This window comes from Pholcus phalangioides, unplaced genomic scaffold, assembly GCF_987345545.1.
Source record: "Pholcus phalangioides strain wild (caught in Gottingen) unplaced genomic scaffold, Ppha-v1.0 ptg000015l_1, whole genome shotgun sequence".
Classification (NCBI taxonomy): domain Eukaryota; kingdom Metazoa; phylum Arthropoda; class Arachnida; order Araneae; family Pholcidae; genus Pholcus; species Pholcus phalangioides.
This window is the reverse complement of record NW_028301608.1, coordinates 14,705,447-14,723,653: the sequence shown is the minus strand read 5'-3', so window position 1 is coordinate 14,723,653 and position 18,207 is coordinate 14,705,447. Positions and strand designations below refer to the sequence as shown.

General features: G+C 42.8%; 2 protein-coding genes across 2 annotated transcripts in view; both read right to left on the bottom strand.

Annotated features, from left to right (window-relative positions):
* LOC149075510 (uncharacterized) overlaps positions 1 to 18,207 on the bottom strand; it is a 34,871-nt gene that overhangs the window by 5,337 nt on the left and 11,327 nt on the right. The window contains exons 3-4 of the mRNA XM_089242875.1: positions 17,006 to 17,836; positions 11,972 to 12,201 (exon numbers count right to left, since the gene is read on the bottom strand). Coding sequence (XP_089099001.1) covers positions 11,972 to 12,201; positions 17,006 to 17,836 — 1,061 coding nt within the window. The remainder of the gene's footprint in view (positions 1 to 11,971; positions 12,202 to 17,005; positions 17,837 to 18,207) is intronic.
* LOC149075511 (uncharacterized) lies at positions 5,783 to 7,921 on the bottom strand. Its single transcript, XM_089242876.1, has one exon. It carries the CDS (start codon positions 7,599 to 7,601, stop codon positions 6,495 to 6,497), a length of 1,107 nt encoding a protein of 368 aa, XP_089099002.1. The 5' UTR covers positions 7,602 to 7,921; the 3' UTR covers positions 5,783 to 6,494.

Genomic DNA, 18,207 nt, shown 5'->3' with positions numbered 1-18,207 from the left:
GGTGAACCGATCAGCTTAATAGCTCATGGACGACGAGCCACCAGATGGCTATATATATATATATATATATGACATGCAATCGAGGATATATATATTGCATTTTTATATTGCAATCGAGGGGCCCGGGTTCGACTCCCGGTAGAGGCAGTGATGAGTTTTTTCCTTCTTTAAAAAATTAACATCTCAAATAATAAATATCTTCACAACATCCAGTCTTCTGTATATCTTGTATTAACAAGTGGAGAGCGACATTCATGTCATAATTAATAGATAGTTTTTGAATCAATATGGAGATAATTGGATGGAAATTAAAGTAAAAGCAAACTATACCCTTCTCTTTTATAACTGTTTTGTCAGACGAACTTTGGAATATTTTAGTGTTGTTTGGAATCCTTATTGCGCATTCAATGTATCAGTGATAGAAAACGCTTTGCTTATTTCAAAAAATTTCATATTTGTCCGCTTTTCAGCTGAAATCCTTAGATCAACATTCATTGGAATGTTGATCTAAGGACACACTTGAGACTCGGCGTCAACAAACTTTACAGATTATTTATTAACGCGATCCTCGCGTATTTCCAAGAGATATGTAAGATCCGTCCAGGGAATTTGTTGGCGATAGTAGACATTCTTGCTGGAATCGGGATTCGAACCCCCAGACCGGCAGTCAGGATAGCAGGACTACCAGGCTGTTACTCAAAAGTGTTTTTGGATTCACCATACATCTTGTTAATAATTACTTTTTACTGTCTACGTATTAACCTTAGAATGTGTTAGTACAGTTGAATCTCGTTTTAACGAACACTTTTCTAATACCCCAGATAAGTTTTCATAGTTACAATGAAAAAGCTTGGAATTCCTTTATAACGAAAATTTCGTTATAACGAAGTGATTTCTCCGGTCTCCTGGAGTTCGTTAAAACGGGATTCGACTGTAGAGAAAGAGAGAGACGACGTGGATGTATCTCGTGTGAGAGCTGGAGATAATCTGAAGTTCCCACACGCGGGATCACCTCGTGCTTGAGTACAGAATGTATTGAGATTCTTTCACGTGACCAGAGCGTGCTTGGTAGGATAGCCAATGCGCAAAATACAGTATAATAATAAGAATAATAATATTGAGGCTCTTTATTCCTCCTGCCGCATTTTACTGGCGAAACGCTGATCGTAGGGAACATACTTACAATTAGAAAGAGAAATCCAAATAACGCGTAAAACTAGTGCCTTCTATAGCAGAAGGACTCCACGCGAAGCTCGTGATGTCACTGAAGAAGGCAATCTTACCTATAGTCATTGGATATTGCAGTCCGACACATGCGCCATCTTTACCCTTTTTCGTGACCTTCTTCAGTGACGTCACGAGATCTCGTCGATCTCCCCCGTTAAAAAGGTCTCGCCACAGAGAGCAGCAGCAAGCCTACAACGATAAGATTATTCTATCATTGCACTTCACTGATAGTTAGTAAAATCTATGGCAGATGGCAGCACCACACATAGCAATTTATTATACACAAACAAACACGTTTAGGTTAATAACACATGCACGTACATTCCACCATGTACCAATTCGTTAGACGTCCCGTAGAGGAATATCGACGAGGTGCATGTGTGGTTCAGTAGTAGTGACGTCACGAGCTTCTGCTATAGATGGTGTTGTTAAATCTCCGATACGCGCCATTCATGTTGCAAGGGGATATATAGTTATGCAAATATAGAAATTAATTTTTTATACGGACACCTTGTCCTCAAAAATCTAATTACATAGTTACGTTGTTGCCTTGTCTCACCTGAGGTAAACAAAAAGAATTTCCACGTTTGTAAGTGCAATATTCACCGAGATATTAGAATTCCAAAATCGGAGAAAAATTGGGAAGAACATCATAAAAACGGGAAATAAGCATTAATTTATATGCTGTTTTTTTATATCAACTTTTCTCCAATTTTTCAATTCAAATATCCCAGCGTTGCGAACATTGCACTTAGACATGTAAAAGTTTTTTTTTTTTTTGTTGGCCTCAGGAGAGACATGGCAACAACTTTGTAATTGGATTTTAGACCATGAAAAAAAAGGAAAATTCAATAAAAAAGCACCACTTATTCACCTGGTGATCAGAAATTTAACTTTTTCATTGCATAAATTCCCCCTCCCTCCATGGGTTCATTAAGATATTCTGAAAATTTGGTTGTATTGTACACAATTTAGGCCGATTTCGTGAGAATGACTCATTTATTAGACTTCGTCTTAGAGCTTTGTGAAAATTCAATTCAATATACAGCTCTTAAACTCGATATTAGAGGCTATAAACCCGGATGAATAGACACATTTAAGATGGATTGACCTCACACAAACGAACCCTATTGTGTGCTTACTATGCAAAGATGACCTCAGAGACTTATCTGTGACATCACATCGAAGGCACCAAACACCATCAGACGCACTACTATTAAATAATCGAGGTGAAGTATTCCGCTATTCAGTTACACGGTGCGTGTCGTCTCTGGCGCGATTGTTATTCGCGTGTTGGTGCGACAGCAATTATTCAGCTTCTCCCCCCCCCCCCCCATCCCTAAAGACAACTTTTAAATGATTATCGCGTTGCCACCGTTTGCTTCCTAAATATCTGAAGGACATCTCCTTCTACGACAATTCCTGTGTACACCGAGCGGTCACCGATCCACGAACGATGAACTCATAACGTCTTTTAAGACCATTATAAAGAAAGATAAAACACGATGAATCGAAATAATAATCGATTATTTCAGTCGGCTAGACTGTTTCTTAACTTTTTTTTTCTCCCGTGGCCACCTTTAGATGATATTTTCTTCTCACGGCCCTCGTCCAGGGCCCCGACCCCATCCTCATCGAGGAGTGAGACCCCTCCCCCCTACATAATGAATTCATTTATTAAGTAAATTTATAGTGAGCAAAAATTTTTCAAATAAGGTTGATCCCCCCCTGGCCACCTGGGTTCGGGGGGGGGGGCGATCACTCCCCTCAAGAGCTGAATAACATGGGGGAAATTTGTCTATCCTGTAAAATACGGGATGAGCCGATGCAACGACACAATAAGTCGCTTCTCCGACACATAACCCTGGATATACGTGCCTCAGTTCCATTTACAGCTGAAGATGTCTGCCTCAACTCTATTGAAGTTGTCTGCTTTCGATTCATTTGAATTTGAAGTTGTCCCCCTTAGAATAGCCCAGGACAGAAAGGGGGGGGGGGCGGGGCGCATATGACCACAGGTTGAGAAACACTGGAACTAGACCAGTGTTTTTTTAACCCTTTTTTGCCCGTGGCTACATTTAGCCAATATTTTCGCCACATGGCCCTCCTGTGTTATCCAGGACCCACGTATCCTCATCCAGGAACGAGACCCTTTCTACTTAATGCATTGATTTTTTTGAGTAAATATGCTGGTAAATATATATATACAAGTAAATATTGTGCGGGGGGGGGGAGAGGTCTATGCAGGGCCGTATCGACATCACGGACCCCATAATAAGCTGGAAGTAACAGCTTGCACATCAGTATATTTATTCTCGAAAAACATGGTACAAAACCTCGTCATGTGGATATGAACCCCTTCCCAATGAGGATAGACTCATGCCTGGACAGACCCAAACATTGAGATGGCCCTGGATTTACAGGTCACAATTACTACTATGATGTGAAAATAGTCACAATTTTCCCACCACATTTCTCTTAATTTTTCTGCGCATCTAAATTCTTCCGGCTCTCTGTGGCTACCTTTCATGGCTCCCCTTTTCATTTGATTTTCACCCACGGCCCCCTAGAATATCCCAGGACGGCAAGGGTCATATGAGCCCAGTTTGAGAAACAATGGAACTAGACCAGGAGCGAGACCCTTTTATTTTTCAATTGGTTTTTTTAATCAAATTTATAGTGAGCAATAAGTTTTTTAAGCAAGATCAATCTTCTGGCCGCAGGATTAGAGTTCAGTGAACTTCACCTCTTGTGGGAGTGGGTGGAGGTGGTCCTATGCAGGGACGTCTCAACACCATGGGTCCTCGGGCGAAGTTCTCAGGCCCCATAATAAGATGGAACTAACAGCTTACACATCAGCATACTTACTCTCGAGAAACATGGCAACAGATCTCGTCATGTAGGCCCCCTGTTGACATGGGCGTCCCTCCCTTCCGGGGGATAGTAGGTTGAGAAACAACGGGACTAGACCAATGTTCACCAAATATATCAATACCAAATATAGTTGAAGACTCCGTTGCAAGGCAGCACGACCTCAAGGCACATTAAAGTTTCCTAGAGTAAATATGCGACACACCGTTGAAATTACTGACCTAATTGGTATTTTCAATGCAATGTAATATTCTCAAGATGTCCCGTGGCACATCTATGCGGCACACTGAGGTGCAGCGGCGCACACTATCTGCAAATAAATGCGTTGGACGCTTAATGGCTATAATTATAACTGCATGTCTCCGTCTTCATCTCAACGAACTACAGTTAGTCTTTTAAATTCGAAATTCTGACGTAGGAATGATTCGACTTACGGGAATTGCCGGCGAGTGGCTACACACACATACACGGTGTCCCGTAAGTTCTCATTCGGCCTTTATCTCATGAACCGTTCGTCGTAGAGGAATGGTCTGATTTAAAGAAATGCTCAAAATGTGTGCTCAGAAATCACTCTGTACCAGTTTCAGGAGTGAAAATAAAGTGTGTAATAAAATAAATAAATAAATCTAAATTACTATATGGTCCTCCTGTCCTCCAACTTCAAACTAGTTGGAACTTGTTACACTGTCTCTCCTGAGGCCAACAAAAAAAAACCCTCCACATTTCTAAGTTCTATATTGGCTGAGATATCTGAATTGAAAAATCGGAGAAAAGCTGGGAAAGGAGAGCATGAACTAACGCGAACGACGATTCCTTCCCCTCATTCATGCTGTCCTTTCCCAACTTTTTTCCCGATTTTCGAATTCGAATATGTCAGCGAATATTCCACTTAGAAACTTAGAATTTTTTTTTCTTTGTTGGCATCAAGAGAGACTGGAAAAATTTCTAATTGGGTTTTTAATTATTATTTTTTCACACAGGGCGTTCATATAAAGATTTTTATTTTTTATTTTGGGACACACTGTATTTTCACTCTGAAAACTGGTACAGGATGATTCCTGAACACATTTTGAGCATTTTTTTAAAGATGGAACCATAGCTGTACGACGAACGGTTGACGAGATAAAAGCCGAACTAGGACTTACAGGACACCCTGTATATATATAGTATAGCGAAAAGTTTTAAGAAACTATTTGTCAATAGAGGAATAGGCCGATAATCACTGGCAATTATAATATCCTAAGGGTCCTCTTTTGTCGAAGTAAAGAATAGAAAAAGATATGGGGTCGCTCAGGGCACAATGATATTTATCTTAAGCCTCGTTTACATGCGCAAGAATATATCAATGAGATTAGTACATTCCATAGAGATTAGATAAATTCAATTCCAGATTTTATCATATACAAGACAAGTGCGATTATTTACATAAAGACAATGGTACGATTACTGACTGATTAACTGTGGACGGTGTTATGATCACAATTTTTATTCAAGATTCCTTATTGTATCATTGATGCATATATGAAATATCGTTGTTTGTTATTTTTACATAAATTAATAAATTTCCTGATACACCAATCCTTCGGGAACGCTTCGATATCCATCTGATGGGAAGCAGAGTGTGACTGGTCTTTTAATTTTCAATGTGTAAGATTGGGAGGGGGGGGGGGTGCTTTGGTAATTATTACCTGCATGGAAACTTTTTTCCCCCTCTGGAGGAAAAAAAGGCGGGACGGAGATCCCTCAAAACAATCTTTATGGTGGAGGAACGGTGGGTGTGACTCTGACCTCCTCTCCCATAATCCTTTGCGCCGCGGAACTACTGTTAGCTCCTTTTTCAGGACACTTTCGTTCAGCCCACGTGATCTGTGACGACTTCCGGAATGAAAGGGGGTTTGGAAATATTGGCATAAACTAAACGCCGTGTAAACGGATTGTGCAATGAAAATTCCTGTTGCCGGGATATTTTATTTTCCCATGTATACAGGGCTTTGGTCACACAGAGTCCGTTTTGGTCGCTCAGAGCACGTACCCAATTGGACAAGGGAGCCGCGGGTCACAACAGTTTAAGAACCACTTACTTTACTCCTGCTGAAAATCGGAAAGAAAGCCTATTTGATTGAAAAAGATACGACATTTTACAGGAGGTTTAGTGATTTCCAATGTCGCGGTAAGAGTGTTAAAACGAAACAAATCACGTGCATTTTTTTTTTATGGATTTCTTTGAAGACCACTTGGAAACTCAACATAGAATGTTGCTGTTTAATTTCCATTCCCTCAGTGTTGATACAATATGGACGGTTCGTAGATTGAGAGATTTCACTGTTTTTTTCAGTTTCTAACTAAAGAAGGTAAGCAGGCCTGTCTGAGACGGTGAAGCGAGGTTCTGAGGGATGTCAGTCGGCGACGACTTGATTGCGGCAAAGTGGACACAGATTCTTCTTCTTCAGCCACCGATCCACGCACCCGGAGTGGAACTCGTGCATGCAGGGCAGAACGCGCAGAGAATCACCAGTCCTATATTCCTCGGCGCAGATGATGCATTCCCTGTCGTAATTCCTCTTCAGACACGTTGTCCCGTTTTCGGCGACGGCCTTGGATTTCTCGTAAGTCTTTGTCGGGAGTCTGTTTATTTCTTGCCTCAGGAGAGGCCTCGTGGCTTGTGGGATATCTCCGTTGTAATTTTCATCGTCGACGCTTTCGTCGTCGCCGTCGTCGTTATTGTCGGCATGTCGCTCGTCGTCGTTCATGTAGAGGCCTTGTAGACTCGCCATTACCATGTCTACAAAGTGCATCAACGTGGGGAACCCGGTGATTCGACTCGCCAAGCTGGAATCGGGATGAAGTTCTCGCTGTTGGTCGAGGAACTGTTGTTCGGAGTTCGTCAGCTGTGGTAGATCGCTTTCTTCATCCGTTAGTGGATCGTCGCTGCTGGTGCTTTCGTCTTCGGAAAACCAGTGTTGGTTCGGAGGTTCGTTCTCTTCCTCCTCCTCCTCCTCCTCATCGGTAACATACCATTCGTCTTCTGTGATCCAATCGTCATCATCGTCGTCGTCGTTGATGCCAATGTAATTAGTGACGGAATAATTGGTTGCAGCCGCTTGCTGTGATGCCGCTGAAAGACTCTGGGGGTCATCGGGACCGGCATCCGACACCTCTTGAGCTGGGGTTTGAACGTCAATACCGGGCGAATTCCCTTCGATTCTTCGCGATTGCATCGCGAAGTACCCGGCGATGAACGTGAGTACCGCCAAAGCCAACATTTCATTCTCACTCATTCCACCCAAATTGGCAAGAAGCAGTTCCCACTGATTCGTCTGAGTCTCGGTAGTTGTTACTGCCGCATCTGAGCAATTTTGCCCCAGCTCGCGGCCGGCGCTTGCATCTTGGTCGATTGCATCTCGGTTGGAGCCGAGCTTTGACTCAGGTGTCACTTTCCCGAGCTCAGCTCCATCGGTGACAGGTTCTTGGGAGTCTAAATTATCCATGGCTGCAACTGGCATCGTCTAAAAAAAGTAATGGATTTAGGCAACATACCGAGAATGCTTCATTCTGAAAGCAAATTGTTCACTAGGTTGAAACTTGGCTAAATCTGGAACGTTCCCCTACCTGGTCGTTACTGTATAATAATCAATAGCAGTTCTATTCTTGCTTCAACAGAATACTTAACTATGTAAAAACAACAAAAACGGAAATTCTTAGGAAAAAAATGTTATCAAGGTTTGTAAAAGAAAAAAAATTCTTCCTGGTTTCTTTATTCATTAATAATTCATGGTGCTTTCCGACGATATCCGTCCAATTAGAGGCAAATTCATGCAAACGATTGAAAATTTGAAATAGTTTTTTGTAAAAAAAATAATAATATTGAAAAAATAATCTTTATATATATTGTTTCGATCCATTTCTGCCAATTCGAAATGTTTTTTGTAAGGTAGTTGCTCGAAATTCCCTCACGCGGAAAATTCATCACCACACAATTTACCAAAAGGAAAATTTACCGTTGAGAAAATTCACTGGCAAGCAATTCACCGACGAAGTGGCATAGAGCGAGGGGGTGAGCAGGGGGGAATGAGTAAGTAAGCCAGTGAGTGATTGATCAAATGAGCCAGGGTTAGGGAGCCGATTAGTAAATAGCCGAGCGAATGAGCGAGTGAGTGAGCAGGTGAGCAAATGAATATGGGAATGAGTAGAGGTGCGCAAGTGGACGAGAAGGTGAGCGAGCTAGTTAGTCATTCGGTCGCTCCTGTGGTCTCTCGCTAGCTTATTTACCAACTAGTTCAAATATCCACTCAGTTGCTCAATGACTCGATCGGTCACTCACTCGCTGGTGACGGGAACTGGTGTCAGTGTTTGTTTGTCGATGAATTTTTTGGTGGTGAATTTTCGGTAAATTGGAATTTCTCGATTCCCCGAGCCCTTTACAAACTGTGTTCTCCCCGAAAAAGGAGTTCTTGTGGACGCCCCGGCATCGAATGGGTGGCTTAGTTATAATTAATTAATTAATTTTTATTTATCTTATACAGACCAATTCAACTGCCGTGTTTCCCCAAAAATAAGGCCACTGGTCTCATATTAATTTTTGCTTCAAAAATGCATTAGGGGCTTATTTTCAGGTGATATCTTTGTGTTTGTTGATGTACAGAATTGATCTACAAATTAATGTATGAATTGTTTGCGAATATATTTCCTGTAGAATCTCTGGATTTCATTATCCCAACAATAGTGCTCTCCTTGACTGAAATGAGCAGTGTCCAGAAAATTCATCGCCATGCAATTACCCGCCAGAAAAATTCACCGACAACAAATTAACCAACATCAGTTGGACATGAGTGAAAGAACGAGTGAATAAATGATCGCGTGAGCAAGTGAATGAGTGAATGAATGAGCGAAACCGGACTACCCCTGTATAGAGCTAGCTTGCTCTCACTCACTCACTCACTCACAAGGTCACCCAGTCAATCACTATTCTATCACTCACTCTCTAGGTCGCTCACTATACTACTCACTCACAATCGATGATTATGCATACATATCAATAACTTTGATAAGCTTGATAAATTCGTCACTTTTACCGGGGATTATGCATAATACCCAAGAGCCGTTAATAAATTTGATTAATACTGAAACACAGACGATTATGCATAATAACCAAGTGTCATCAGTAAATTTGATAAATACTTGAAATTTATCTCTATTCTTTATCTGTGATTATGCCTAATACCCAATGTAATTGGTGAATTAGGTAAATATGAAAAAATTCCGAATGCGTATAGTATGTGTGATGAATCCAATCGGAGCCCGATATAATGGTAACAAATTATTCGATCTACCCCGATATAGTGATACAATACATGTATGAGTACTCAAGTATACAATACTTGATATATATCATCAAGTCTATCATATAGTACGATTTATCATGTTTACCAACGACGCGACGCTTGGGTATCATGCATAATCACCGGCAAGAAATATTAATTTCGCGAAATATATTCAATTTACCAAAACGACGCTTGGTTACTATGCGTAACCGCCGGTAAAAAAGATGAATTTGGAGAAATTTATGAAACTTATGAAGATGCTTGCCAAGTATGCATAATAACCGCATTTATCACGTTTACGGTAACAACTCCGCCTCACGTCTCCTGCAAGATATCGGGGCGTTTCCCCTGAGGATGCGTGAATCTGGGTTCTTTTATTTTGAAATTTGAATTGTTTCAACAATTCCTTAAAACGGGAAACAATGGCAATAAGCTAAGTTGTAACATCATCAAAAGGTAAAAATATTAAAAAAAATAATTATAAAAGATATCATAATCATGAATTGATAAAACCGTCCAGTCAGAAGTGTAGGACAACAAACATCCAGATTATGCAGAAGGGGGGAATCATCCTCCCTAGACCTCTAGATTAGAACGAATCCTCTTTCCTTAGAGCTCTTGTGCGTTAAACGGGGCCGTACATGGACAGCCAGACCTAACTCGGACAAAAGCTCACAATTTCTAACACCTCCACCAGATGGCAATTCATCGGAAGACAATGTCGCTCTCCAGGCTAAATGCTACGAAGGTTTCGACAGCTGGCTGATGCAAAGATAAATCCAGGGAAGAAAATTCAACTGGCCTTGAAGGAGAATAGAACCCACGTCCTCTCACATGCCTAGTGAGCGCCCTAGGCCACTAGCAACACCTTCTAGAGCAGAAGGCCTCCGCGCGAAGCTCGTGACGTCACTGAAGTCATCCATTTCACCTATAGTCACTGAATATACTGCAAAAAAAAGGTAAACGAAATTCACATACGTCGGCCTGCTTTATCCAATGGCTACAGGTGAAATGGACGACTTCAGTGACGTCAAAGCTTCGCTTGTAGGTTTCCTTCTATAGAAGGTGTTGCCGCTAGACTGCAAAACCAACGAATCCTCTCTCTCTCCTTAGAGCGCTCGCGTGCACTGAACGGGGCTGTACACGAACAGCTCGACCTAACTCAGGCAAAAGCTCTGACACTGTCACCAGATGACTCTGGTGGTCTTATGCACTCACCCGTAAAGGTGAGAGGACGTGGGTTCAATTCCCTGCAAGACCAGTTGAATTGTCTTTTCTTTATTTATCTTAGCATAAGCCAGCTCTCGAAGCCTTCGCAGTATTAGCGGAGAGTGACATCACTTTCGGACAGGGCCGCAACTAGCGGGAAGCAGGTGGATCTCGTGCCCCGGGCGATAGACCCGAGGGGGCGCAAATTTCATTTTGACACCTCTCCTTCAACAATAGAAGGGAGCCTCAAAATGCTCGCTTGCCCCGGGTGACCAAGCATCTAGTTGCGGCCCTGTCTTCGGACAGCAGGTATGTTCGCCTCATTTGCCTATTCCATCAGTGTCAACACATCGCCCTAAAACAATACAATTATTCAATCATTACACTTCACTCATAGTTAGAAAAATTGATAGCAGATGGAAGCACCATACACAACGAGCATTATACAAGTAACAAACTTCACGTCAGGTTCACTACACGTACACACACATTCCAACGTGTACCAATTTGTTAGAAGTTCCGCAGAGGAATCTGGGCGAGGTGCATGAGTGTGTGGTTCAGCAGTATCAACATCGCATTGTTGAAAGAGAATGCAAAAATCCAATTTCAAAAAGCCTTCCAAAGAGACATAATAACGCAATAAAGCCGTAATTCAATTCGCGTTCACTATTATTTGGGAAGAATTTGTTCGCAAGCAAGTTGATTTCCATCGTCTTTTAAGAGAGAGATTAAATTTGCTTAATATCAGGAAACAAGATTATACGCAGTGTCATCTATCGGCGAGAATTTTAACTTTTTTCCTTTCTTTTATAGACAAGATATTTTTTGACAAGTCTGAGGGCGCGAACCGCATCCTGGTACTTCAATTTGTTGATTTTTATGATTTAAAAAGAAATCCATCCAAGTTTACGGGACAGCATATGATAGTGAAGAGGGTCAACCAAGTCATAGGATCTTGTCCGAGTTTAAAACCATCAAAAAAATGGCCGTCGAAGAACAATGAGACTTTTGACCGACCACCGGACGAAATCTTGAAAGAAAAGTTTCTCAAACGCCTTCCAGAAATAGCCGCCGCTGTGTATTATGGGATATATTCATGAAAACGAACAGGAAAAACACCAATGTTTTGTGATTTTCGAGAACTGATAAATAGGGATCAATATTGCTATTGTTTCGGGCGAATTCTGGTTTGTGTGTGTGTTGGACGCGTTTGCTTTTGTTTTTTTTTCTATGGAAGTTGTTGCCACTCATTGGGGGTCAAATTCATAAATTTCGAAGGAAAAAAGTAACGCTTCGGAAGACAATGAAAAAAAACACGTGGTTTTTTTTTCTTTGCGACTTACGCAAGAATAGCAGACTTCGTGCCAATTGCAGGCGTAAGAGAGCAGTTCCTTCAGGGAGTCATCGGGTGGCACGGTGTCACCGAGAGCGGAGCAATCGCTTGTCAGGACGGCCAGAGGAGGACACTGCTGCTGGGTGCTCAGGAATTCATTCGAGAGGTCACGAGGTAATGATGATGATGATGAGGACGATGGCGATGGCGTCAGGCTGAACCCTTCCGAACGAGAAGGACCTGTGATGGAATAAACGTCATTGTACAAATATGACAAAAAAAAAAATATGATCGACGCTCGTTATAACGCCATATACATATTATGGTGACCGTTCCACTATAATTGGCCGGCATGACGAGTCTCGATCGTTTTCCCCTGTGCTCATTAAAAATGTCCAATATAACGACATGCAAAGAGCATTTCAATCCAATACAATGCCCAAACTCAGCTCTGACACCCCCCCCCCTTCCTCAGGGCCGTCTTAAGAGCATCATGGGTCCCCGGGCCAAGTGGGTTTTCTGAGGTCCTACCTAGTAAATTCTAGAAAAATTTTACCTGGTTTCATTTTTGTGAGGCCCCTTTTCGCTTGAGGCCCCCGGGCCGTGCCCGGGTGGGCTCATGCGTTAAGACGGCACTGCCCCACCTTTTTTTTGCAAATAAATGTAAGAAATCCTTGTTTTTCGTTTGCTAAAATTGTGTTTGACCTCGACCTTTGATACTTGAGAATTCGGTAAATAGGTACGTGCATTACATTAAAATTTTATTATTATCATCGAGCGGGATGGGTGTGTAGGGCGCTCTGCACCCTAAGCCCCATCCCGCTCGGCTCTCTTCGAGCCCCACCCACGAGAGGAAGAAGGTCGTCTTCTCTTGAGGGCACCCCCAGACCCCTCTCGGCTCTCGTAGAGCCCCTAAATTTTCTATCCTGATGCATTTCAAATGCCAACTGCTTACATGAAAGAATGAATTTAAAAAAAATTTATTCCGTCCAAATATGAATTTTCTTAAGAAGCTAATTATTTTTCCTTTCGATATAAAGACCTCCACATACAACGTTCGTTTTCCTTGGAGCGATGGGGGTCGTTATAACGAACGTCGACTTTTTCATTATGGAAGAGTAAAATTCTGACCACGGAGTTTAATGTAAACGCAGACGTATTTTTCCGCTGAGCAACCGGGAATTAAGATTTGGTAACCAACCCAACTGGGATCCCCCGGTCGGCGTGATTGTGGTTATATTTTTCCTCTGAAGACGTCATCTTTTCCATTTGCATGTGTATGAGGGAGAAATGAGCTAACTACATACCTGAAGTGACACAAAAACTGATACACCCACCTAATATCGTGTAGGTATCCCCTCCAGAGCACTCAGAACTGATGCAACACGACGTAGCATGTACTCCACTAATGTGTGAAGGTATCCTGGAGGCAATTCACATCATCATTCTCTTATAAGGCAGTCCACAATTTCATTTGATTTTTTTTTCTCTTACGGCGGTCATTTTCTGCACACGAGGGCTAATTAGAATGGTACTTACAATTTAGTGCCGATTCCGAACGGCAGCCTTTTACCTATACTCACACAGAGATTGATGAGCTATCCCCTCAGGGTGGGAATCACTGCGGTAGTAATTTTTTTCTGTGGTCGTATCGCTGTTTCTGTTGTACCCTTGCGTCAGGAAAGTTTCTGACAAGGGCGAATCGGGTATCGAATTCGCGGCAACTAAACATCCTTTGGCACTTAGGCTTATCCGACATGGGCTACCGTGCCCTCCACAGTTTCATAACGGTGCGAGATGATTTTGTACAACATGTTGCAAGGCATCTTATACGTGCTCAATAGTGTTCATGTCCGGCGATTTAGGTGGCCTTTGGAGGATTGAGAAGAGTGTTTCTGGAGCCACTCGGTGCGTGGTTTGGAATTGTCCAAGCCTGTCGGAGTGTATGCAGGACACGATTGGGTGTAATTTAGGAAGTTGTAAGTTGGGGGTGTTCGGAAAGCATGTTTACGTACTGGTTACCCCCTCAGAGTCGTCTGTAGCCCTATCGGGGGGGGTCCCATATCAAGCCGACTACGTATGTCCCAGCGAGGCGCATAGTTCTGTGCCTTGCAGTCATCAACAGTGCCTTCTTGACGAATGGCCCCACCCGGGCTCAGCTCGACCTAAAGTGCAGAGAGCCTCATGATAATGAGATCTGGTTAAGAATTTCGAAATTAAGCACTTGAAATGGTAGGCAGAGGTATTTCTAGTCAGATAAGGGGGCCCGAGGGCACATGATGCTGCTATTTAGACGGCTCTGGTCATCGAAGTTATTCAAGTTATCCTTATTACCCATATCAAGGAGGGACCGTTGTACAGTTCGCACGTTGGCATTTATTGATGCCCCATTGAACTCTGCGGTTGATACCCCATGAAAATCTGTGGTTGATATCCCAACATTGAAATCTGTGGTGATTTGAGGCACTGCGTGTCTATCTTGTGAAACGTATCTTGCCAGGCGTCTGTGATGCCGTTCCTTCGGGGTCTTTTTCCGCACGCACCTTTGTTGGAGATTTTTTTTTCACGGTACGCTCTGACATTGACATTGAAATGATACGTGGATTGGGGTCCCAGAATCTGCTGCGGTAGCGGCCCTTACCCCCTTCATCGCCATCTGCGTAGCGAATAACGCGTGCAGCCATATCATGTTATGCAGATTAAATATAGTAATAACCGTTTTCCTTATGAAAACTAACGCCCCTTTCGGGGATGACAGCAAGAGTAAAAACGTTCATATCAATACGCGAAGATAGCACAGATAAGGGATTGCCGCGGTGTGTCGTTATCACTTTTTCTTATTTCCTTCCTTTTCTTCCTTCATTTTTCTTAAAGGATGGGGGAGGGGGAGGAAACGAGGGCAGGTCGTGAATCCTATCTACCAAAAAAACGTAGTCTCCTAAGGGCCAATGATAACCTGCCGTTTCAGCAGCAGAAACCGATCACCAAGTACTCTACAGTTCTCCTTTATTTACAAATGATCGTCTGTAACAATTTTTCTGGCACCTCAGTGTATCACGAAACCCAACTGCATACATAGTGTATAATAAAAGAATATTTGAAAAAAAATAATGCAATTCACCCTCCCGCTTCTGCGTACGCGCTTGAGTACCGTATATACGAGTCAACTAGCGACTTTCAGCCCCCCCCCCCCAAAATGTTTTCTTCATGCCGGCAACTCTGGTATGGATATTAGAGAGTTACGTCACCCCCCCCCCCCCCCGAATGTGGTCTTCTTACCCTCTGCGGATAACGCTGAAACCAATGGGAGAAAAAAAATAATTCTGAATGTACATATGGCCGTCAAAACAATTGAAACTCGTTTCTTTGAGGTTCGCAGCGTCTGTGAATTCTCAGAAACACAAGCGATAAACAAATCCCTTTAGTGTCCACTCTATTTATATATACGTCCCCAATCACTTTAAAACCTATGGCTCTTGCGGTGACAATATGAAAGAGGAACCGTTGCAGTTGCAGCAACGCGCTTTCGCTGAATAAAAAGAATATGCGCATTTGATGGATACAAATCACGTTTTCCTCAAAATATTAGGAGTTCGAGTCGAAGTGAAAACGTCGAATAATTGAGGTTTTCGCATCGGATAAATGAATTATTTTAACATTAAAATGTACAAGAACCAATTATGACCGAAGCCAAATGTCGTATAAACGTGAAAGTCGTATAACTGAGAGACGTATAAACGAGGTTCCGTTGTAGTAGAAGTACAGGGTGATTATAATCAAAGTCCCTGTACTCTGCGTAGTTTTTCCTCTCAAAAACTGTTTATCCTAATACAGCCAATTTTTAGGATATCTTAATGATACCACGGAAGAGAGATTTATGAAATGACAACAAAATAGTTCGATTTTCGACCACTAGGTGAAAAAGTAACGATTTTTTTTAATATTAAATTTCCGTTTTTTCCCCCATGGTCCATATAGCGTATATATAAAGTTTCAATGGAATACTCCAGAACGGGCGCTACATGGGTCGGAGTAGTGTCAGCATATTGAAACTACTCAGATCTATTTAGCGCCCGTTCTAGCAGATGTATTCCATTGTAACTTGGTATATACGTAGGCTGACCATATTTCCTCGATAGGAATACGGAAAATTGTGATTCCAAATACGGGAAAATACGGGACATCGCCAATGATCGCCAAGAATGGTGCAAAATTGAACAAAGTTGCGAAATAGTGCTCAAATTACATGAAAAACAACATGGCGGGGAAATGAAGCATCACTGTAAATTGCAGTGGACTAAAATGAATTCCACGAGATAAAACGTTCATCAAGACGAATGTGGGAGATTAATATTCTTATTTATAGTTGTAATTATCATAATAATATAATTTATGAGTTCGAAAATAATTTCAATCTTTGACTTCAATAAAGAATAAAACTTCGAGTAGGCTTTGCGTAAAAAACGGGAAAACCCGGGACACTTCTGCCAAATACTCGGGACGGCCCGAAAAATAGAAAATACCGGGACTGTCCCAAGAAATACGGGACGTATGGCCACCTTATATATACGTTACATGGACCATGGGGGAGAAAGGAAAATTCAATAAATAGCACCAATTTCACCTGGTGGTCAAAATCGAAATATTTCTTTTTATCATTTCATAAATGTCCATCCCATGCATAGGCGGAGATAGACTTGGAAGTCTGAGGGGATACGGCCATTATTGCTGGAGGGGCGGCGATGATGATGATGATGATGTCAATTCATATATACATTAGATCAGCCGACTCCACCTTTGACGCAGGGAGGGCAATGCCCCCCCCACGCCCCTCTGTATCTCCGCCCATGATCCCATGGTCTCATTAAGATATCCCGAAAATTTGGCTGCATTCAGAGGAGCAGGTTTTGAGGAAAAACTATTCAGACTACACTGAAACCTTAATTATAATCACCCTGTAGTAGTGCAATGGATGAAATTTCGGTATTGAATCGTATTTCTGTAAAAAAGAATCGAACAAAAGAAAAACGAGGAGATTCCTCACCTCTTTTCTTGTATTTCCTGAATTCCGCAAAGTCATCGCGTTCGTCATCGTCATCGTCTTGTTCTCTGCCGTAATAATAGCGAGGCTCGCTGCTGTACAGGTTGTCCTTGAGGCGGAACAAGGCTGCTCTCATGGTCTCGATGTCGTAGGCCGCGTTCAGGTCGTTGGTGATCCTCCGCCGTATTTTGCGATCCTGTTCGAACCCTTCGCCGCTGGCCTTGATGATCTTCAGGGCGTCCGCCAGGAGTTCGTCTTCGATCGACTTGAGGCTGTCAGTGACTTCCTCGAACCTGGCGTCTTCACCGCCGCCGTTCTTCTTGGGCCTCGAGGCCCTGGCCGGTGGAGCCGTGCGCCGGTGGTCCATGTCTTTCATCTCGTCGTCCCACATGGCCCTCTTCTTACGCATCGAGGCGAAGGATTTGGCCATGTTGCGGTAATATTCGCGTCGGAGCCACTCTTGGAAATCCGGGGAGTCGTTGCCATGCTTGGCCTCCTGCTGGTCCTGGTCTGGTTGCGGCTGTTCGACTTTCTCGGATTCTCTCTTGTTCTTCTTTGCTGCTGGAGATTTGCGCTTGACGTCCGGTGGAACCTTGCGATCCCGTTGCTGAACTGCTGGCGATGACGATGGCTTTTTCCCGGCATCGTTGTCATCGTCGTCTTTCAAGATGTCGGCCAATTCCTGCTGGTTGTTGTTGTTGTTTTGCTTCTCCGACATTTGTCGTCGCTGATTCTTGACGTCCCTCTTGACCTGCTCTCTGAAGTTCCTCAGAGATGGGTAGGACGGCATCTCCCATAATGCCCCGGCATCGTCCTTAGCTTTCATAACCGAGTCTGGAAGAACAAATGCAGGAGATTAGACAGGCCCGTTATTAGGCTAGTGGCCAGGGGCGTAGCCAGAGAGGCAGAAATTTCGTTCGGGGGGGGGGGATGGGGAGAACCGAAGTGATAGAACAATAGATTTGGCCATCTTTTTTCTTTATCTTTTTCCTTTTTTCGGTGATTTTCTCACATTTCGGGGAGCCAGACCCCCTAAGTCCCCCCACCCCGCTACGCCCTTGCTAGGGGCAACCGGAGCAACGCATTCAATGGGGGCCTCGCAAAAGAAAATTTACACTTATTATGCATATTTCTCAAAAATTTTGACAGTTTCACGTTTGAAAGAATCTGCAAGAGGAGCTCGCTTTTTCTAAAAGACAAAATTT